The sequence below is a fragment of the Aquarana catesbeiana genome, linkage group LG02 (assembly GCF_042186555.1).
Source record: "Aquarana catesbeiana isolate 2022-GZ linkage group LG02, ASM4218655v1, whole genome shotgun sequence".
In the NCBI taxonomy this organism is placed as follows: domain Eukaryota; kingdom Metazoa; phylum Chordata; class Amphibia; order Anura; family Ranidae; genus Aquarana; species Aquarana catesbeiana.
Genome location: NC_133325.1, coordinates 92472506 through 92489652, shown reverse-complemented (window position 1 = coordinate 92489652; position 17147 = coordinate 92472506). Strand labels below are relative to the sequence as shown.

General features: G+C 42.1%; 1 protein-coding gene across 1 annotated transcript in view; it reads left to right on the top strand.

The window, feature by feature from the left end:
• Positions 1 to 1722: 1722 nt before the first annotated feature.
• The window catches only part of LOC141127051 (uncharacterized), a gene marked incomplete in the record, with an annotated part of 42694 nt that continues 27269 nt past the window's right edge, over positions 1723 to 17147 (top strand). Inside the window, 5 exon segments of the mRNA XM_073613187.1 lie at positions 1723 to 1929; positions 6743 to 6838; positions 7669 to 7790; positions 15078 to 15133; positions 16804 to 16862. Coding sequence (XP_073469288.1) covers positions 1816 to 1929; positions 6743 to 6838; positions 7669 to 7790; positions 15078 to 15133; positions 16804 to 16862 — 447 coding nt within the window.

The window sequence follows — 17147 nt, the reverse complement described above, 5'->3', positions numbered from 1 at the left end:
GGGACTTGTCGTGTTGGTGAGGTGTCATCATTAAGGATGAGCTCCAGCGTTTTTCGCACAGCCCACGTGTAGAGCCCGCCAGGAATCATAGGCGGTGAGACATTTCCCGATCTCTGCAGCCGCGCAATGTCTCACTGCCTGTGATTAGCGAAGCGCAGTGCCGACTTCCTGGCAGGCTCTGCACGTTGGGTGTGTGAACACGCCGGAGCTCATCTTTACTTCCAACTTTTTGAGATGAGAACGAGGGACACCTATTAGCATAAGTATGTAGACATAGGACACACCCCTTGCCACGCCCCCTTAAAGGAGGATTATATGAACAAAGATAGGTAAATCCATAAATGCTTTTTTTTTTTAACCACTATTATTCCTTTTTTATTGGCTTTTGACATTTACAAATGCAGCAACCTGGAAATTGGATGAAAGGTTTACCACGTTGGAAACACTTTTTGAAAGATAAAAAGTGCATTTTATATACAGTAAAACCTTGGTTTGCGAGCATAATTCGTTCCAGAAACATGCTTGTAATCCAAAGCACTCCTATATCAAGACATCGCTTGTATATCAAGGCAAAATGTATTAAAACAATTTGCTTGTCTTGCAAAACGCTCTCAAACCAAGTTACTCTCAAACCAAGGTTTCACTGTACAACTATATAGATCAGACCAAAATGAGAGACAGATAAGGAGGAAAGAGGGACAGAGAGACATTGTTCCTAATCAGGGACAGTCCCTCGAAATTAGGGACAGTTGGGAGCTATGGGAAATGCCAGTAAAAACGTGTCTGTGCCAGAAAATTGGCAGCTGTCATGTCAGTAAATTTCAATCTGGTAGGATGGCAACACTGCCTAGTACAGTGATGGCAAATCTTGGCACCCCAGATGTTTTGGAACTACATTTCCCACAATGCTCAATCTCTTTGCAGTGTAGTGGAGAATCATGGGAAATGTAGTTCCAAAACATCTGGGGTGCCAAGGTTCGCCATCACTGGCCTAGTATGTCCCTGATGGGTAGTCTGATTAAAGGGGGGTTCCGGACGTTTTTTTTTTCAAAAGTCAGCAGCTACAAACACTGTAGCTGCTGACTTTTAATAAGGACACTTACCTGTCCAGCGAGCCCGCGATGTCGCCCCCCCCGAGGCCGATCCATCCATCCTAAGGGAAACAGGCAGTAGAGCCTTGCGGCACAAGCGGTGCGGCGCTCTGTGAATGGCCCTGTTGTTTCCTGGGACACACACATGTCCCAGAAGGCAACGGGGCCACTCACCTTAGGAGGAAGAAGCGCCGCGGAATAGGAAGAGGCAGATTAGGAAGACTGCCTAGCAACAGGGGTTTCAGGTAAGTTTAATTTTTTTTTTTTTGTTCAAAGGTTTTTTTTTACATTTTTTAATGAATTTTAATGCCATTTCCTTTTTTAGGGTGGACCGCCACTTTAAATCAGTCTACCTCACATCTGTTGTGGTTGCATTAGGAAAAATGGGACAGGACACTGTGCTCTTTGTGTTCATTTTTTTCTTTCTGGATGTGAAAGGACACACGTTTGTTTACTTCTGCCTGCCCACTTTTATGCAGCTTCTGAACAGGTCTGCCTGCAAAAGTGACCCCAGAAAATTGAGTGTTTCTGCTGCATCATCACACCTGGACGGGCACATTATTAGATAAGCCTCCTCACAGCCTGAGGGAACACAGGGAAGTCGTTATCGCATATTTTAAATCTGGAACGAAACTGAAAGTAAAGGGGGCGGGAACTTCCGGTTGGCGCCAGAAGAAGCCGTGCTCAGTGCTGTGCGTGGTGTTATTCTTGCTGTATTCTCATCATGGTGAAATCTAGTGACAAGGTGTGTGCTTTCTGTGGGCAGACAGGTGGAGGAGAGCTGGGAGGTCTGCAGAATACAAGTGATAAGACTATCCTCGCTCACTATAATTGTCTGGTAAGTAACTTTTTCGTGCTCCTAATATTCTCTATGGCTGCCATTGTTCCCGTCTCTGCACTGCCCTCACTTCTCTGTCTTATGCATGTTATAGCTGCCAGTGTAATCACATTGTGTAACACACACAGCCTCCTATTTATATACACCAGTAATGTTTAGTACATTCAGGGTTACAATAATGATTGCTTTGTATGTGGATCATTGCAATCCGGGCAAATGCCTTTTTTGGAGGGAATTCAATAAAAGCTGTTGCTTTGCTTTTTTTAGTAGTTCTGCTCCATTCACACACACACACACATACATGCTGCAGCAGCTCACAGCATGGGGTCTGGTGTGTCAAAGCATGGGGTCTGGTGTGTCCCTGTTCACCGATTTTCAGGTGTGTATCCGGTCTGAGTTTTTGCCTGAATTTGCACCTGAATCTGACCAGAAGACGCACAGGACCCTTTTTAAACGCGGACCACTGCTGCCCTGGAGCTCTGTGAACTCCATTGACAGTCGATGTTCTATCAAATAGTGTCCTCTGTTGCAAAATGTCCCCCCCCACTCTGGGCTGCACATATGCCGTACAGAATAGCACAACAGCTGATTTCCCGATCGGTTGTTGTGACGGTGTGAAGACGCATGTGCAGATTGTAGGAGGCACTATCCGACACTCTGAGCGGCGAGGAAAGAAATGATCTGCAAAGGGAAACGCGCCCTCTGCAAAACACTGAATCCGGGCCAACGACACTAAATAACCCGCCTTTCAATACACTGAACCTGCCCCGCAAACACAAGGCGGAATCGGAGAATAGCATTGTCCCTCGGCGCTTTGCAGGTCATTTCTCCCTCGCCGCTCATCGGAGTGTCGGATAGTGCCTCCTACGATCTGCGCATGCGTCTTCACGGCGCCACAACGGCTGATCGGGAAATCGGCTGTTCCGTACTGTGCATGTGCAGCCCGGAGTGGCCAATTTTCGACAGAGGGCACTATTCGATAGAACACCGGTCACACTCTTCTGTGTGGAAACCCACATCCAATTCTATGTGAACCCAGCCTTAACCCCTTGGTGCTGGTGTTCTGTCAGATTTGGTAATGGAAGGTAGGTTTCCAATAGACAACACCATTTTCGGCTGAAATTTCGGTGCATATCAGCATTCGACCGATAAAATGGCACTGATAAATGCATGCTATTTTATGGTGTTTTTACAGCGAATTTGTTTTTTTTGTTTTTTTACCATGCTCTACTGTGCTTATGGTGTGTTTTCCATAGGTCATGTGACTCAAAAATGTAACGGGTGCATTAATGATGCATTCTTGCTGCGTTTTCAATGCATTTGAACTGGGAGGTGTGATTTTTGTGCCCCCCCCCCCCCTTTTTTTTTTTTTTTTTTTTTTTTACCAAAAAAATCCTGCATTTTCGGTTTCGGCACCAAAATTTCCATTCGGGGCACTTCCTGGTTTCCTAATCTGAGAGAACACAAAGGCGGCAGCGGACATCTTGTTACACCCAGGCAAGTCTTGGATGTTACACTTATTTTAGCAGTAAACTGAACTTGCATATACTGAAATACACTATATTAACGCGACCAACCTGAAGGTGTCAAAAAATGTCGTTGGGCCCCTTATGACTATCAGTTTGGCGGTGAGTAGTGCGGGGTGTACCAAGACGGCCATCGCCACTTTCTGACTGCAGCCTTGCCGCTGGTTTTCAAATTTAACATGAGAACAGTATCATAGATTTACATAACTGTATTCCACTGTGTAAGCTGACTTCACTGCTAAAACAAGACTGACTTGCCTGGGTGTAACAAGACGTCCGCTGCCGCCTTCGTGTTCTGTCAGAATAGAAAACCTATTGGAACGCATAACGGGCATTTTCAGCCGGCGATTCCGTACACCATAAGAACGATCATAGCGGCTGTTCCGCCGCTTGATCGTTCTTACGGGCGGCGAAAGGGGACGTCCCCCGCCGCCCTCCGGTGCTTCTACCGACTCACCTCAGCGATCAGTGAGTCAGATAGCGGATCCGCTGGCGCCGGATGTAGATCAGAGATTTCTGGCGGACCAGATGGTCGCCGGAGTCTCTATGATCGTTCGGAGGCCGGGCGCAATGTTATGACGTCACGCCCGGCCTCTGCATTAAAAAAAACGGTGCCGCTTCGGCTGGGAAGCGGTGATTTATTTATTTATTTATTTATTTTTTTATTTTAGGCTTCCCAGCCTAGAGGTGAGATGTGGGGTCTTATTGACCCCCATATCTCACTATAAAGAGGACTGATCGTGTCATATTCCTATTACAAGGGATGTTTACATTCCTTTTAATAGGAATAAAAGTTATCAAAAAAATTTTTTTTTTTTTAAAAGTGTCAAAATAAAAAATTTTAAGTAAAATTAACAATAAAAAAAAAAAAAAAAAATTTTAAAGCGCCCCTGTCCCCGTGAGCTCGCACGCAGAAGCGAACGCATACGTAAGTCCCGCCCACACATGAAAACGGTGTTCAAACCACACGTGAGGTATCAGCGAGAGCAATAATTTTGGCCCTAGACCTCCTCTGTAACTCAAAACATGTAACCAGTAAAAAATTTTAAAGCGTCGCCTATGGGGATTTTTAAGTACCAAAGTTTGTCGCCATTCCACGAGTGTGTGCAATTTTGAAGCGTGACATGTTAGGTATCTATTTACTCAGCGTAACTTCATCTTTCACACTATACAAAAAAATTTGGCTAACTTTGCTGTTTTTTTTTTTTTTTTTTTTTTAAAGCATGAAACTGTTTTTTTTTTAAAACAAAAAACGCGTTTGAAAAATTGCTGCGCAAATACCGTGCAAGATAAAAAGTTGCCATGACCGCCATTGTATTCTCTAGGGTCTCTGCTAAAAAAAACATATATAATGTTTGGGGGTTCTATGTAATTTTATAGCAAAGAAATGATTTTTGACATGTAGGAGCGAAGTGTCAGAATTGGCCTGGATGCGAAGTGGTTAAAGCAATCTACTGAGCTGGCCATAACCACCTCCTGGAGGGAGTCTATTCCACATTTTCACAGCTCTAACTGTGAAGAAACCTTTCCGAATTTGGAAATGAAATGCATGCGCAGTAAGCAATTTTTGCTGGTAACGTCACTTCCGTTCCACTTCTGATGGGTCGCTTAATCTGACGGAACACCGGGTGCGCACAAATATGCGGCCTCTTGACGCTGAGGGTCCACATATTTGCATAAATTGCAGTGCATACAGTTGTGCTGAGAGCGTGTGCAGTGCACGCTCCTGGCACAGTTACCGATCGTGAGTTTTCGGATCACTTGACAGCCAATCACGGGGGGGGGGGGGATCTTGTGCTCTTAAGCCCTTCCCCGCATCCCGGTGTCATAAACCTCTAAAGGGCTGGGAGGTGCCAGCCTTAAGAGGTTAATTCCTCTTGGTAATGTATTGCACCAAATTCATAAAACATCTGTGACACTTTTGATCCTGAAGGCGTGTCGTGCATGTCATGGTTATGCAGTAATGTTTGTCTGTCAGCTTGCCTTTCCATGTGTTCAGCTTTAGAGGCCAGCCACTCTCACCTGGCTGCTTAAAGGGTTTGTAAACCCTTGTGTTTTTTCACCTTAATGCATCCAATGCGGTAAGGTGAAAAAACTTCTGGCAGTCACCGGCCTCCTAGGGGCCCCCCCCCTGTTTTACTTACCTGAGCCCTGTATTTCGTTTGGCGGAGACGCGCTGTCCCTCTCTGCATGGGGTCCCGCCTCTTGATTGGATAGATTGATAGCAGCACAGCAGTTGGCTCCCACTGCTGTCAATCAAATCCAATAATGCAGTGGCCGGGGCCGAATCCGGCATTCGTGTCTATGGACGACGAATGCTCGGCTCCGGTACCCCATAGCAAGCTGCTTGGAGCACCCAAGAGGGACCTGAGAAAGGGAGGATTTGGGTTGCTCTGTGCAAATCTACTGCACAAAGCAGGTAAGAATAACATTTTGTTATTTTTAACTAAAAAAATATATACTTTATCACTTTAAGGCCTGCTCCCCGCCTCCTGTTTGTGAAACTGAGCTTTTCAGGAGGAGGGGACGGGTACCCTATTTGACAGGTACCTGCTCCCACTCCTGTTACGGTTACTTTAGCCCAGTGGTTCTCAACCTATCCAGTGCCGCAACCCCTTGATAAAATTTACCAAGTCCTCAGTGTCATTGAGTAGGTGGTTTAGAGAGGGCAGGAATGCAGACTTTAGCTCCTTTTAGTTGGTGAGCTGGTGTTGGGGATTTGTAGCGTGTGTGTTTTTTGTTGTTTTTGTTTGTTTGTTTTGTTTTTGGTTTTTTTTTTTTTTTTTTTTTATTTGGTAGGTCGTTTAAATGCAGAAAATAGCTGGCTGGACTGTTTCCAAGGTCTTCTACCTTTGGTAATGTGTAGGACAATGTTCCTGACTTTGTCCCAAAGAGGGCAAACTATTTCTCACAGCCACCTTGAAGAAGGGGACATACCCCGAAAGCTTGTCCTGAAAAATTGTATGTTAGTGCAAATAAAAAAAGTATCATGGACAGTACTCAATTTTCTCTGTCACAATTGCACTAATACGGCTACAATCAAATCAAGTATTCTCAAAGCCAAAATTTGCAGAGGAGTGTACCGGGTTCAAAGTGGCTTCCCCAACATTCTGGGAGGACTGTAGATTTTGTAAAGAGTGGTTGGTACTCAGTTGAAAAATAGGCTTGGTCCTTAAGTGATTAAAGCAAAACGATTCCAGTTCCAAATGTTTTGGCTTGCTTTGTTAATGTCTTTTATATATAAAAAAAAAAATAATTTCTTCAATGTGTTTGTTTATTCGTTTCAGATTTTCTCACCACTTGTGTTTACAACGGACTCCGAGGATGATCCAAAATTTGTTATTTCGTCTGTGCTAGCAGAGATTAAAAGAGGAAAATCACTGGTATGACATCTCTCTATCCTCCTGTCAGTTTGTATTGCTGTCTGTGCCCTCATTAGGGATATTCAACCTCTCTATTTGTCCTGTTTACCATTATCATAGAAAAGTAATAGAGGGGAAATCTCCCAATGGGAACACTAGTTCTGGTGACCTGGGGGTCCCCAAGGAATTCCCTTATTTTGCAGGGATTTCCTCTCACTTCCTGTTTGGCTATAGCAGGGGTAGGCAAACTTTTGAGTACAGTGTGCTGAAAAATGTTTTCAAAGAAATTGAGCGTGCCGATTTTATATAAAAAAAAATGTCAACTTCACACACTCAGTCACGAAAAGGATTTTTTTTATAAAGTAAATGCTGTAAACTACTTTAATAGTGAGAAATTAACATTCTGCACTCTCATGCCTCAGATCAGCCCCAATTCATGCACCGTCACACTTCAGATCACCATTCCCCCTGCACATCTGCCCCACCACTGTACCCCATTTTTCATCTGCCCCACCACAGTTTTTTTTTTCCATGAGTGGCCCAAAATAAGTTACAACTCTCTGTATTGGGAGGGCACAAGCTGCCCAGACTCTCACTAAATACTCCAGTTCTAATATTATGGTTCCCATTCCCTGCTGCAGTCTAGTTTTAGTAACAGAATATAGTATCTTTCCACCATGTTGCACCTGTTAGCACTGTGATGTTGCCAGTTTAATTTCTTCCCCTGTGAGACTTCATCATGGTGATTTGCTCAAACTCATATCCTCCTTTCTTCTTCCCCCTTTTTTTTTTCTTATTTTATTGCAGCTCCAATGGGAGATTTTAATAGCAATTATTTTTTTTACCTGCAGAAATGTTCATACTGTAAACAACACGGAGCTACTATTGGTTGTGAAGTAAAAAGATGTCAGAAAACTTACCATTATGAATGTGTGGAAAAAGACCAAGGCATTACTGACAACGAACAGTATCAGTAAGTTACATTTATATTGTGTATTCTTTACTGTTTGGAAACCTCACCTAGGCAGAGCTGTTCATATGTTATGGAAATGTCGAGGTTAAAGTAAGCTCATCACAAAGCTGACCAATTTATCCTGATCATTATGATAAAAAAAATAAAAAAATTGGCAGAGGTTAGCTTTAGTAAACGCTGTATTGAAAATGATTGTTAGATCCAGGGATGAAGGCAACTGAAATAATATGCAAATCTTGACTTTACTTGTTAGTCTTATGCAGGCCATACATGGGTCAAATTCCAAACAAATTTTCTTTCTAAAATAAGAAATGTTGTCTTTTTTTTTTTTGTGATTTTCTATGGTGCCACCATTGATTTCCAAATTCAACCAATCAAGCCTTCAATTTCACCTCATGTTGCTACAGAAAAGAATTTTCATGGCCGGGAATCTTCTTTTCTTTCCATGTCACAGCCCATGCGCATTTCTTTCTCAATTAGATTTCTCGCACGATTCTCCCATCATTGATTAGAAATTGGTTTAGTTTATCAAAAAATCTCCAACATGCCCGATCGCTCAAATTCGATGGCCGCACATAAAGTTGGCCATTGCTGCGGCCCACTAATGGTGCGAAATTTGAATGGAAATTGCTAGTTACGATTTCCGAAAGGAAAATAATTTTTTTTCCATTCGACCCATGTATGGATGGCTTTCACACAGGCACTCCAGTCAGGTCCGCCTATCTGTTTTTCAGCTGGACCTGATCAGGAGGAGGTCTATAGACTTGATCGGAGATAGTCAGCTGTTAACGGACAGCGAAGTCCATTTACACCTGGCTGCCCAAAGAGCTAACAGGTGTCCTCTGGCAGAAACAGAATAGGCATGGATGTGACATCTGTCCTGTTTTAGCTCCAGTCAGCATGGGATCTGCTCACAGATCCTCTGCTGATCGGAGCAGACTCTGCTCCATGTGAAAGGAGCCCTTTTCTGCCGAAAATCCCTATTGGTTAAAAGGTACAATGGGGCACCTCCTATGCAATTAAAAAGTGCCAGGGCCAAGCTAGACTTTTTCCAGGAAATGTTTATAGTTAACCACTTGCCGCCCGCCATATAGCAATATGACGTTGGCAAAGTGGTTGCGATATCCTGACCGGACATCATATGATTTTGCCAGCATATCAAGCCGCTGCACGCCCCCGGGGGCGCGCATCGTGGCGATCATTGTTGCGGTGTGTCAGTTTGACACACTGCAACCCCGATCTAGGTAAAGAGTCTCTGACAGTGTCCAATCATGGCTGATCACGATGTAAACCGGAAGAGCCGTTGATCGGCTTTTCCTCACTCGCGTCTGTCATGGATGCCCACCACTAGTCACCACCAGGTATGCCAATCAGTGGCCACAATGGGCATCACTGATTGGCAGGCGTTGTTTGGCACTGATTGGCATCCATTAATGTACATCCGTGCCGCATATTGGTGCCGCCTTGTCAGTGCAGCCCCATCAGTAAAGGAGAAAACGTACTTATTTACAAAGTTTTGGAACAAAAACAACTTTTTTTTTTTTATTTGTTTAGCAGAAAATAAAAATCCCAGAGGTGATCAAATACCACCAAAAGAAAGCTCTATTTGTGGCAACAAAATGATAAAAATTTAGTTTGGGTACAGTGTAGCATGACCGAGCAATTGTCATTCAAAGTGCGACAGAGCTGAATGCTGAAAATTAGTCTGGGCAGGAAGGTGTATAAGTGCCTTGTATTGAAGTGGTTAAAGTGTATTTAAACCCAATTAAAAAAATAACAATGTAGCTTAGTGGTCTTGGATGTGGTAGCTGAATTTTTTTTTTTTTTTTGTTGTGCGTTTTTTTTTTTTTTTTTTTTTTTTTGTTTTTTACCAAAAATCCTGCCACTTGACCTTCGGAAGATTTACGATTTTTTTGCGATCTAGCACTGCATTATTTAACTTACAATTGCGCTGTCATGTGACAATGTACCCAAATAAAATTTTATGTCCCGTTCCCCCACGCACACACGGCTTTCTTTTGGTGGTATTTGATCACCTCCTGTGGTGTGTGTGTGTGTGTGTGTGTGTGTGTGTGTGTGTGGGTTTTTTTTTTTTTTTTTTTTTTTTTTTTTTTTGCGCTATAAACAAACAATTTTGAAAAAAAAAATATTCAATGAAAAAAATCAAACCTCTTCATAAATTTAGGCCAATATGTATTGTGCTACATGTTCAAAGAGTTAATTGTGCGCCTAGCCTGTGTTTCAGTGTAGTGGGGAAGGTGCTTTTACTAGTGGAAGACATGGATCAGTGTTCCTGCTTTACAGGATCAATGCCTTCTGTACTGACAGAACGACAATCAGCCTTGTTTTATAGGCAGACTACCGTTCTGCCTGTGTACCGAAGCATCAGCGGGTGTCGGCCGACATCGAGACCACCAATACCCACCAATCAGTTCCCGCTGTGTATAATCACAGGGAGTCGGCCGGTGGCGGCTTGCACGCCCCAGACCCAGAAGTGCGGGATCTCGCACTAGGTATGTGTTCCTGCGCAGGAGAGCCGCCTTGCCACAGTTTATGTAATTTATACGGTTGGAAAATGGTTAACATGATATTAAAGTGTAGTGTTTGTGTGGGGGGGTTTTTTTTTTTTTTTTTTTTTTTTTTTTTTTTTTTTATTTTTATTTTAAACATGTTATACTTACCTGCTCTGTGCAGTGGTTTTGCACAGAGCAGCCCCAATCCTCCTCCTCTGATCCCTCTTCGGTGCTCCTGGCCCCTCCCTCCTGTTGAGTGCCCCCCAGAGCAAGTGGCTTGCTGTGTGGTCACCCGAGCTGCAGCTCCCTGTATCAATTTGAGGGAGGTGTTTTGTAGTCTAAAATACTCCCTGTCCTAGGCTGAAAATGCTGCTCAAAGCAGTAGTATTCCTTGGACAGGAGCGATGTTAAAGTGGTTATGAAGATTTGTTCTCTTAATAGATTCTATCTCAGCCTCCCCAATACTTACATGTGCCTCATCTCTGTCCAGTAATGTGCACGACTGCCTTGGCCATCCGGGACTCTCCCTTCTGATTGAGTGAGACAGCTGCGGCACCATTAGCTCCTGCTGCTGTCAATCAACGTCTGTTCCCTGAATTTTTTTTTTTTTTTTTTTTTTTAAACCTTTTCGTTTTTGTTTTGGCTCTGTGCACAATAAATAAAGGAAGAAAATGTATATAACAGCACTATACACTATATTACCGTTCTAATGGACAAATTAGATTTGTTCTCTAAACTCTCACTAACTGTATAGATAGTTTAGTTGGCACATAAAAGACAACTCCAGCCAAAAAAGAGACAAACTTCTGTCTTTATTGCTGCCAATAACTCCAGAACAATAAAAAGGGGTAATGTGAATCGCTATGACAGGAAATCCCTAGATCTCTATGAGGGATATTTTACCTTCCTTCCTGTCTGAGCGACTGGGTGATACTAGGACAGGAAGTGATGGGGAATCTCTCCACAGGGGACACAGATAGCAACAAAACTAGAAATAAAATGGCTGCAAGTTAACTGTTGAAATTGTCATCTAGCTGTGTTGTAGTGGATTTAACAAATCTTAATATCACCATGAAAGTGGGGTGATCTTTTATTTTTCGGTTGGTGAGATGTTCCTACCAGCCCTAAAATCTCTACGACATTTTTTTAGCTGTGACATACAGTAATAGTACATGTTACTTTTCTCTCTGAGATCAGTCACAGATGCTGTTATCTGCAGATATCAACTCTGGTGCCCTTCACCCATAGTGGCCCTGCAAGGTCCCCAGTGGTGTTTTGTGCAGTTTTTTTTTTTTTTTTTAAATTTGTTACCTTTTTATCTGAACTCTCACTGCTGCGTTGTCTTCCTCCTCGGTCTTCTGCTGGTGGTGGTAGGTCCTGGATGATGCAGAGTGTGGCACTATTCTCGGCATTGATACATAGTGGGTGTGGGGATCCATGTTCAGATGTGTCGTAGACAAGATGCCCTGTACTCATCTGCAGCTCACGATTGAGGCTGACTTTTTTTTTTTTCATTTATTCTGTTCTAAAACCTGCAATTTAGCAATAAAAGCTGCTTTTACAGAAGAGCTCTTTGGGCTTCAATACGGAGAGTGAGGTTGATTTACTAAAGGCAAAGTGTTCACCTTGCAAGAGAATTTGTACTTTGCAAAGGAGTTTTGCCTTAGCTTAGTGCAGTGTTTCTCAACCCTGGGTGGATATAAATCAATTGTTTGTTTTATTTTTATCAAATTTATTTTAAATAGATTTTTACTCCAAAAGCATTTTAACGATAGTTTTCTATTTAAGATACATAATTTCATTTATTCAGCATGAAATGGAGCTTAGTTCTGCAGCATGAGGCTGTATATTCTGCAATATTTACATTTTTGGTAAACTCGCTCAATGAATGCAAGCTGAGATAACATGCACTCCATTGATGCATTCACACAATTTCACACAGTAACCATGAGATAAACCAAAGTTCAGGAATATTCCTTTTTATCCCATTGTTTTCCAAATATATGTACACTACAAACGGTATGATTTATATCCGTTCTGATATCGCTGTTTTACTAACCCAATCGCTTATTATGCTAAATGGGAAACCTTCAGTTTGTTTGCAAATATTAAAGTATCTAACTACCAGCAAGAATGAGTTCTTACATTTAAAGAACACCTGTCATTTCTGATCCATCATGGCAGTGCCTGTTAGCGGGGCATCCACTCACCTGCTGCCGCCACGTCCCTCACCTTGTTGTGTCACTTCCTGCATCACCAACCGTCCCATTAAAGTGAATGGAACTGTCGGTGAGTCAACAGCGGGTCCGAGGAGGAGACCCTGCGGGACAGAGATGACATTTGCTCTTTAAAAACTGATTTAAATCAAGCCTTTTTACTAGTGATTTAACCCCTTCCCGCCGACCGTACGCACATATGCGTACTCGGCTTTCCGGGGTTATACCGGGATGATGCCCGCAGCTGCAGGCATCATCCCAGTACCGTTGTTTACAGCGGGCGATCGGCTACCCGTGTATAACAACCGATGCGGCTAAAAGCCGCTCGGTTGTTATACCGGAGGAGCGGGAGGGGACATCCCCCCCCCTCCCGCCGCTGTTACCGGGCCTCCCGTGCGATGGGGAGGCCCGGTATCCAATCGGGTACCGCTGGGGGCGGGCTGGAACGAAGCTGTGGGCGGCTTCGTTCCAGCCTTCTCGTTGTAAACGCGGAAGCGACGTCATGACGTCACTTCCCGTTTACTCGGCTGCCAATGGCGCCGAATTTAAAAAAGTACACAGTATTCAGAATCGCCGTTTTCGGCGATCTGAATACTTTGAAGTGTAAAGGAGGGATGGGGGGTCTTTTAGACCCCCCCCATCCCTCCATAAAGAGTACCTGTCACCACCTATTACTGTCACAAGGGATGTTTACATTCCTTGTGACAGCAATAAAAGTAAAAAAAAAAAATTTTTAAAACACAATTTATAAAGTAAAAAAATAAATAAAATAAAAAAAACAAAATTTTTTTTTTTTTAAAGTGCCCCTGTCCCCGCAAGCTCGCGCAGCGAAGAAAACGCATACGGAAGTCGCGCACGCATATGTAAACGGTGTTCAAATCACACATGTGAGGTATCGCCGCGATCGTCAGACCGAGAGCAATAATTCTAGCCCTAGACCTCCTCTAACTCAAACCTGGTAACCATAAAAAATTTTTAAAGCGTCGCCTATGGAAATTCAAAGGTACCGTAGTTTGTCGCCATTCCACGAGTGCGTGCAATTATAAAGGGTGACATGTTTGGTATCTATTTACTCAGCGTAACATCATCTTTCACATTATACAAAAAAATTGGGGTAACTTTACTGTTTGGATTTTTTAAAATTCATGAAAGTGTCCCTTTTCCAAAAATTTGCATTTAAAACACCGCTGCACAAATACCGTGTGATAAAAAATATTGCAACAATCGCCATTTTATTCTCTAGATTCTCTGCTAAAAAAATATATATAATGTTTGGGTACTCTAAGTAATTTTCTAGCAAAAAATACGGATTTTAGCTTGTAAACACCAAATTTCAAAAATAGGCTTAGTCATGAAAGGGTTAAATCATAAATTTTAAATTTGACCCGATTTTTAAATCAAATCCACCCTGTTCTCAACCTTTTTTCAGTCAAGGCACCCTTTAAAACTATGCACAATCCCGATGCACTCCATTCTAAAATGTAAAAAAAATTCTAATAGTTTTACACAATGCAGCAACATCCACACGTAGGATATCCAACATTGGAGGCGATTTATTCTTCCAAAGCAAGTACTCTTTTTGCACACTGGTACTCACTAGTATCCCAATGTTTCTCTTCTCCCTCAATTTCTCTCCATCAGTCAGCTCCTGTCACCCCAGTGAGAGGGACATCATTGGTTATTAGGATTAAATTAAAACCTGTGGCTTTTTGTAACTAAAAGGCAGGCTTGATTCATCTGCTGGCTTGTATATACATTTGTAGGCATTTTCCAAGGCTACCCTGAAGAAACCTCAAGGCGCCCTAGTTGAAAAAGGTTGGCTTAGTGAATGTGGTGAAGATTCACTTTGCAAAGAATATCCAATCACATGCAGGGACAATAAAAAAAAGCTGTATTTTTGCTTGCACGTGATTGGATGATGGAAGTCAGCAGCGCTCCCCCATATTCACGAAGCGTAGGGAAAATACCTTTTGGTAAGTTGTCTTTAGTAAAGCAAAAATCTTTATTGTTTAAGTGTGGCAACCCATGTCCTCATTGTCCAAATATGTTTGCCTATACATTGGACTGATAACCCAACGACGAGCTTTACACGCAGGGTAACAATCATCAGTAAGTGGGGAATGCCGTTTTCACAGACGATCAGTGCCTGTAGGAATTTCCTTTTATTGCCCATATAACCTACAATTGCCTATTGATGATAAAATGCTCTCAAATCTAATTTTAAGCTTTTGCAGACATACAAATGGTTCCTTCATATGACTGGGCACCCATTTTCAGCATAATGTATTCTTCCTTCTAGGTTTATCCTGTTCTAAAAACTAAAAGTTGCCACGCTGAGCATTCAAAATGAAATATAATGAAAAAAAGTCTTATTTAGTGAAACAATTCATCCTGTTCTCTAAAGTGCCAAAAAGATAATCAAATATCTGAAACTCTTGTGATATGTATCCAATATGAGTGAATGAATACACCAATCACCCAGGTGCACCTCCACCATAAGTTGTATGAATCTCCCTCTTCCCTAATGATCTATGTTTAATGCTCTTTTTCTTTTATAGTGTCTATTGTTCTAAACATGTTCAAGAAGCAAACAAGGACAGCGATGCTCCAAAAGGTATGTTTTTATTTTCAGTTTTGTACAGACATTTAAAAGCTGTGAATTGGATATATACTACATTTTGTGGAATATGCCAATAATTTCCCACCATCAAATCACACGCATGTATTGTGTTTATTTTATGGAAGCTACAAATGTCTTTTCACAGTAGTTGTATTGCACTTTTCATAGAACAGAAATTTGTAATGCATTTGTTGGGAAAATGGCATTTAGTTTTAAAGCGACACAAAAGTAAAAAAAATTTTAATTGACCCCTTCACGGCTAAGGGTAAAACCAATCGAAACGCCTAAGCCCAATTTTGACATGTGTTAGTAAAACCGCTAGGGGTGCACCAAATGGAAATCTTGGTACGGAAAATGACAGTTTTTAAAAAATATTTATATTTTTATAAAATGCAGCCTCCCCGGTGCCTGGATCAGAGCGGCGATCTTCCGCTGTATCACAGAGCTGGGTTTGAATTTCCTGGGTCGGGTGGCCGCAGTAACCATGTCCCGCCTTCTGCGATATACGTCACACTGATTCAGTGATCAGTGACTTCAGCCCACTCTCTACTGCAAACGAGTCACAGGAGTGCAAAATGGATTGCACTCCTGTGATCCATAGAAGTACAGCCAAACGAGATGTTTTTTTTTTTTTTGGCTGCTTTTCACACTGGTGGTTGATACAGTTTTTTATAGGTTATCATATTATCTTTTTGGTTAATTAGCCATTATTGTTTGTGGTGGATAAATGCATATCCTGAGGGCAGTCAGGAACACATTTGAAAGCACTGCACGCTTTTTTTATTTTTCTAACCTATTCAGGGTTTTCAAGTGCAGCAGTCTGTGCATTATTACTATACACCCCATTCTTTAAGGCCACATATTTACATACATATTGGATTTTCTTGGCAGAGACTAATGGTTAGTCTCACATAGGTGCCCGGTTGGGTGTGGTGTGGATAGAGGTACTAGTCCCCTGATGGATAGTGGGCCTACTCTATGCCTCTTTGGTTGGTATTTGAGTTGTCGTCCAGGATACTAATGCTATTGTGTTTTTGACTATCCTAATGGGGGAACTGCCATATGTGGGGTAAGAATTAGTACCTGTACTGATTTCCTGCACTGTCTGTTCTACCATTATATCTGTTTTGAATGTCGACTGTGGAGAGGGGGGGATTTTTATCGGGAACTGGTTGGTCCTGCGAGACCAGTGTTGTTTTTTGTTTTTTTTTTTTTTTGTTTTTTTTTAACTATTGACTCTGGTACTCCCTGTGAATTGCTCTGCCCCTCCAAGGCTTGCTAGAGTTCTGGACTGTTGGGTGGGGGGCAGCAGGCTTTGTCTCTTTAGCCACATGCTGAGATGCTAAGCCAGCTGCTGGTCAGGCATCTGGGTGGATTTCGATATTACAGTCCGGATCCCTCCAGAGTCTGGACTGGCTGAGTGACGTCAGCCGACGGTGGGCTTTAACCTACTGTTGGCTGAATATAGGTCACAGGAGTATAGAACTAAGTGCACTCCTGTGACCCACAGGAGAAGTAGGGCTGAAAAGAGCTTTGGACTAACTAATTTTTTTTTTTATTATTATTATTATTATTATTATTATTATTATTATTATTATTTTTTTTTTTTTGGGAATATGTAAAAAGCTTTGTACTTTAAACAGAAATGTTTTACACTCTTTCAGGAACTAAAAAAAGATCCAAAACATCAGGTCGTCCATCCACATCAAAGGAAAAGGAAATGGTAGTAAAAATAATTGGTCACTGTTTTTCACTGTATTTTCTTTAAAGAAACCTTTTTAAAGCAAAACTAAGGTTTTTGGTTTCTTTTTGTTTTTAATAATGCAAACACTATAAAATAAAAAAATTAAAAATTGTGCATGCACACTTGCAAAACTGAGAGGAGAGTTTATCAAAACTGGAACAGGCAGAATCTGCAGCAGCTGTGCATGGCAACCACAGCGCCGTGGTAGTTCATTGAGAAGTACAAGCCAACAGCTGATGTCGGTACTTGTAATTCATTAATTCA